Raw genomic sequence first — 5,971 nt, 5'->3', positions numbered from 1 at the left:
GCATCACCCTAGCAGCTCCGCTTATTTCTTTCAGGGGACCTGTTATGGGTGAAGATGGCCAAAGAAATGCAGGCTGAGCAACAACAGTGGTAGTAGGAGTGTTTGTACGGGTAGGTTTGGTGAGGGAAGCTTACAGAAAGGGATCAAAATACATGCAATTTAGAAGCTTGTGGGTAAAGGGGTGCTGAAAGATCTCATGGCTGTAAGTCACTTTAGGTATGTGCCCAAGAAATTGACTTTTTGTAATAAGTCAGCAGACTAACAGAGCAGTAGGAACAAGAAACTCAGTGGGCAGAGAATGACAGAACAGACAAAACGGCCACTGCTTTTGTTACAAGTAATTTCCTCTTTATGGCTGGCATTTGTTTAAAAGACAAATCAGGCTAGGAAAGAGGGACTTTCCTTTTTTCTGCTGCATTATCTGAGCTCACTAGCTAGAAATGAAGAGACAAGGGATAGGCAAGCATATTGCAGGGAGCCTGCAGGGCAGCAGCAGGGGGAAGCACTAAAACTGACAGACAACAAGGCGATTCTGGTTGCACCTTCTGTCATTCCAAGTGCCATCGGTGTACATCTCCACACATTCCTCTTCCCCTTTGCCAGAAGGTTCGTTTAAATGCCAGTTGGTATAGTTCAGCTGTGTACCATCCAGGAGCTGGAATTTGCTTGGAATTAGAGATTCTTCTATCCCCAGGTAGGCGTAGGTATTAAAACTTTTCACAAAGTAGAGAATGGCATCATTCTCGCCCGCGTTCCTCGGAGTGGCAATAGACCCTCCAGCCTCTTTGCATTTTTTCAGTGTAGTACGGAAATCAGCTCTTTTCCCATTGGTAGCAAATATTTTTCCTCCAGATGTTGTTATCATCTTTTCCAAGTGGAGGACTGCAAGATGAAGTGAAAGCTGTTAATCTTTTATGCATTGTTTTGTAGTCACTTTGCTGCCAATTGTAATTCCTGCTATTTTTCCTCCATAACTTTAGATTAAACCCAGGAAAAGGTAAAGGAGAGGAAAATTTGAAATCAAAGATAAAACAAGAAAAAAAGACAAGCACCAAAAGCCAGAGGAAATCTGAAAAGATGAGGGGAGGGGAAAAAAGGGAAGAAACAAATATACAGATTATGAAATAGAAGAAGCACAAAAGAGGTTGGAGGAATGAAGAGAATGAGGAATTCTACATTTGGAAGAAGTGTATTTTCTCTGAGACTCTGTATAAGCTCTCTGAGATGGTTTGCAATATACAAGGGTATATGTCAGTCCTTGAGTGAGTAGGATCTTAGATGTGATCTGGTTGTGATTGTTTTGGTAGGCTTTTAGTATTCAGTTTGTCTGTTAGGAGCATGAGGTGCCCCTGGAGCACTTCTGCATAGGCAGGGATTTTAATCTGATAAATTTCTGGTTTGCTTGCCAGTTTCTGAGCTGTTACCTAGGTGTCTCCCACTAGTTATGAAAAACTAATCCCCCCCTTCCATTTGAGAGTTATCACTCTCCTATCTACCAGTGAACAAAATATAAAAGAAACACAATAAAGTTGCAGAAAACTCTGCCTTTTTCCTAAGAAGCTATTTTGTTGCTCATCTTGTTTATGCCCATTAATCCAGCTACAGCAGAAAGTAAAGGCAGGTAAATTACCTCCTTCAAGTCTGGAAATCCGATGTTCTAATTGATGCATAACATCTTCCATTTTATTATCAACCAGCGGTAGGAAACCTATGAAGAAAACCAGCTATTATGCACTTCGTATTACAGTTTGAATCTTGGCTTTCAAGATAAAGTGGGAGTACTCTTGTGAAATTAATACGAATTTTTAAAATGTTTATTTGACCTGTTCTAGTTTACAGCTGTGTTTTAAATAGGGGATCTTTTTAGATGTTGATCTTTGTAAGGATAGGGAATACAGTTCTGGAAGCTACCTGCACAACAGTGAAGTTTATGGCAAACTTAGATTATCAAATTGAGTTAGTCTTTATTCTATAAGTGACTGAGGCAGTCCAGGCAAAACACTGGCACTTGTGCTGTACGTCTAGTTGATTTTTAACTGTGTCTAGGGATTGTTGACAGTGTCTTTCAGGCACATGCTTGCAGCTCCAACCTAATGCCTAGCAACAAGTTTCTTGTGTTACGGGAAATGATATCCTTTTCTCTGTGAATTAAACCGTTGCGTTATTAAGTAGGAGACATTTAAGCATCTTACTTCACACAGGGAATTAATAAAGATCTGTTTATTTTCTATCCAGTAGAACCCACAGAATAGCACTGAATTTACACAGCATAAAAATGGAGCACAATAGTACATCTAGATAAAAACAGAGGTCATAACTGCATGTACCTGGTATAAATCCTTCATCTATCCCATCTTCAGGCAAGTGCCCAAAACCAGGCGGTGGACGAATTCCTGCTGGTTTACCTTGAGCACAGCATGGAAACAGGAAAAAAGCTACTCCTAAGATTTTGTGGAACAACCGTGGAGACAGCATTATTTAAATCCAAATGTAAACCAGACTGTTTTACTCTCCAGCATGGAGTCCTGCATTAAAAAAAAAAAAAAAAGGCAGCAATGTCTCAATTTTGCTGTCTGGGTTTAAAGTTTTGTGTAACCTAAGCTTTGCCCTCAGTTGGCATGAATGTCATTGATGGAGTTGCAAAGTTAGGTTATTTCAAATAATTAAAATGTTTTTTTCCAAAAGGCTCAGTCGGCTAGTCTACAAGAGTTTAAGCTACAGAGTAAAAAATCAAAATATCAAAGCCATTTTTTTCTACATCAGATACCATTAAATGCCATTTCTCCCATGTGAAAAGCTATACTTTCAGTCGTAATTTTACACATGAGCTATAGCTTCATCTATATCTACATCTGCTTCAGCAAGAGAAAGCCAGGTTAAGATAAACCATAACATGCTTGTATTGCATTGTTAATGTGTATTCTTCCATTATGGCATCCATCTTTCAAAGTATCTTCACCTCAGATGATATCCTCTGTAAAAGCAGGTGAAAGTTTTAATAAACATGTTGAGACAGAAAAAGATGTAAAATGGAAAGGTTCGTGATACAGCTTAAGAGGATTCAACATAATTTAAGCGGAAACCTATTTAAAGATGTTCAACTTACCTAGCAGCTCCAATATGAAATAAGAAAGACTCATTAAATTGTCTAATTTATAGGGCATGTAACTTGAGATTCATATTGTTACCTAGAGGAAATACAAAGAGCATGTAATATGATATGAATTTGCATATGAAGAGAAATTTAATGAACTTTAACTTGAATGGTGGAGGGGGTTGTTTTCTTCAAGAGGTAAACACTTAAAATGGGAGGAAAATATTTAAGAGTACTTTCCTGCTTTGCAGAAACACTTTCACACTTTTTAAAAAACCCAGCTCTGGAACAGAACAAAGCAATTTCCCAATACATATTTGAAATACCCAATGTTTCCACAGCACGGCTGTGTAAATGTCAAATTGTAAATGTCACTGAAGATAAGCCCAAACAAGGAGTACTCCTGAAATATAATACGAACCAGGAACACTACCATCATTTTCATTACAGACTGAGGATTTATCAGTGATAATGACTTGAAGTCTTATAACTAAATGGAATCTCATAATTGTAGCAGCAAAGCCAAAAGACAATAGTACATCTGCACCATATGTAAAGGTAATAGCCACAGAAGCACATACTTTAACTCACAGAATACTCCAGGGGAAGTTCATAAATAATAACAGTTTTCGCCAACGGAACAATGACCTTTCAGTGAAGGAAAAGGCTACTCTAAACCGGTCCTGTAAGTACAGAGGCCTCAAGATGCAGAGCATTGCTGAAATGGAAATGGATTGCCATGCACCTTTAAGTTATTCTCAGCTGAGAGTTGTTTCTATCTAATAAAGACTTTTAGGAAAGGAGTTTGAGGCTGTGCTCCAGTTCAAACAGGTAAGATGTTGCCACACCATCCTTGTGGTGTCAAGCGAGCATCCTGATGTTGCAGCAAGGCTAACAGCCGAGGAATAGGTGCTTTGAGATTAGATGGGGAACATGAGCAATATCCATGTTAGTCTAAGACACTACTGGATCTAAGCAAGCGTTGATCATCTCCACAGGCACTCTGCACCTTCATACTTACCCCAACAACTGATGTTGAGCCCTTTGTCATTGGTCTTGTGCCCACAGAATCCTGATAAATTCCTGCAGCATTGTTTATTGAGTGTTTTGGAAAAGGCACCAGTCCTGTGAAAAATAAATAAGCAGTACCCAGTTGCATGTACCTTGACAGAAGAGGGCTGTTTTAAATTTGCATGAGTAACATTTGTTTAATGTTTCAAGTTTCCTAGGTTTTGAGTGTTTAACTTAATGCTTTTAAACATTCTTTTGGCTGCGGTTTTCTAATTGTTTTATGGAAAAGAAACATCAGAGAACATGAGTCAAGCCGTTACCTGGGGTCCAGATGAGCCCTAGAAAAGGTCATTGGCAGAACATGGGCCTTTGCATCCGCAGTGAGAACAGCTAGCACTTCAGCTGCACCTGGAAGAAACCGCAGGTTAGGCAAGTGTCAGAAAAGGATGAGGCTTGGCCTCCATTAGTGGGGTTTCACGTGCTGACTGATGGCCTGGGAAACCTGGAGGGAGACAGTTGTTTTCTTGTGTGATAGACTCCTGAGAAGAACTGATGTAGATTTGATAAATTCTAAACATTTCTTTCCTTGCTTTTCATCAGCATATTGATAAGATGGAGCAAACTAAAATAGATACTTAAAAATGCTTAGATTTTTGCTACACTTGTGATTGCCTAATAGAATATTCTATGAAACTATCATAACTTGTAAACTATTATCTGATCCTGCCTTGAGATACATATCACAAAAACGCTATCATCAAGAGGTTTCATAATTTCAGTGCTAGTGAAGCAAATGAAGGATATTCTGAGAGCAGATTATGTTGCACAATGGAGGTAGGTAAATGCAAAACATGCTAAGGACAAAAGTTGGTCAACACTGCTTTCTTAGCTGCTTCAAGAAATATAAGCACTAGAGTTGAATTTCACTTTATGAATGTGGGTGTGTGTTCCTTCCATGAGCCTATTTGTTAGCCCTTCCTTTGTATACTTAACCTCCTGAAAGTTATGGGTTTTTTTCCTTCATCGTGCTAGTCACACCTCAGTTAACCTTGAAAATTCTTTTCTTATTCTCTCAGTTTGTATTTAAATGGCCCCAACCCTACTTATATTTTCTGTTTACATTGATTTGGGGCTGTTCTGCTATTGTTTCCATCCTACCTTGCTACCATCTTGTTGTGTGCTTTCTCCATTTCCTTTGCTCTTCCAAATAATTTTCAGACTGTCCCCAGCAGCTCCCTTATTCCCAGGAATATCAGGAAGAGCACAGAACATGCGGAACCTAGTGTCTCCCCTTCTCAGAGGAGGCCGAGGTTATTTTTGCCCAGCTTTAAAAATAGGAAGCAAAGACTTCAGCAAGATATAGACACATGTGATGGCAAACTTCAACGTGACTTTTTTTTAAAAATTATGAGCAGCATTATAGAGCGGAAAGTCTTAATTTTACCTGTAGACAGTGTGATCAAGGCTTGTAAATGTTACCACCATCTTGCTCCGTTGACTTAAGTTGTGTGTGAAGGATCCAAGATGTCTCTGATATGTCACTTGGTGCAGCTCAGCTGAAAAGCACAGAAAGAAATAGTTTTGTGTTTATAACAAGTAGAAAGCAGGACAATGTCTCATCTCTTCTGCAGTTGTTAACAGCAAAGCAGACTTCTAATGGGAGAGAGAAAACCCTCATATGAACCAGATGAAACTATTATTCCATATATTCTGCAGTTGTCCTCCATTATCTGCAGAAAAAAGTTAAATTGTTTACCATTGCTGCAGCCTCCTCAAGGGTTGAGGTACGCTTGCTGTACAGTTCCTTTTGGATCCAGAGCCACAAGGGCAGAGATGGGCAAAAGTTTCATTCCAAATTTCACCTGG

The 5,971-nt window shown here is 39.1% G+C and overlaps 1 protein-coding gene across 1 annotated transcript; it reads right to left on the bottom strand.

Moving 5' to 3' along the window:
• Positions 1-505: 505 nt before the first annotated feature.
• Positions 506-2,475, bottom strand: LOC104286027 (pulmonary surfactant-associated protein A-like). The gene is made up of 3 exons (XM_009884565.1): positions 2,328-2,475; positions 1,631-1,708; positions 506-882 (listed from the first exon to the last, which is right to left on the bottom strand). Exons 1-3 carry the CDS (start codon positions 2,473-2,475, stop codon positions 506-508), a joined length of 603 nt encoding a protein of 200 aa, XP_009882867.1.
• Between the last annotated feature and the right edge of the window lie 3,496 nt (positions 2,476-5,971).

The sequence above is a fragment of the Charadrius vociferus genome, unplaced genomic scaffold (genome assembly GCF_000708025.1).
Source record: "Charadrius vociferus isolate BGI_N301 unplaced genomic scaffold, ASM70802v2 scaffold655, whole genome shotgun sequence".
Classification (NCBI taxonomy): domain Eukaryota; kingdom Metazoa; phylum Chordata; class Aves; order Charadriiformes; family Charadriidae; genus Charadrius; species Charadrius vociferus.
Note: the sequence above shows the minus strand (reverse complement) of the source record. Positions and strands in the feature narration are given on the sequence as shown.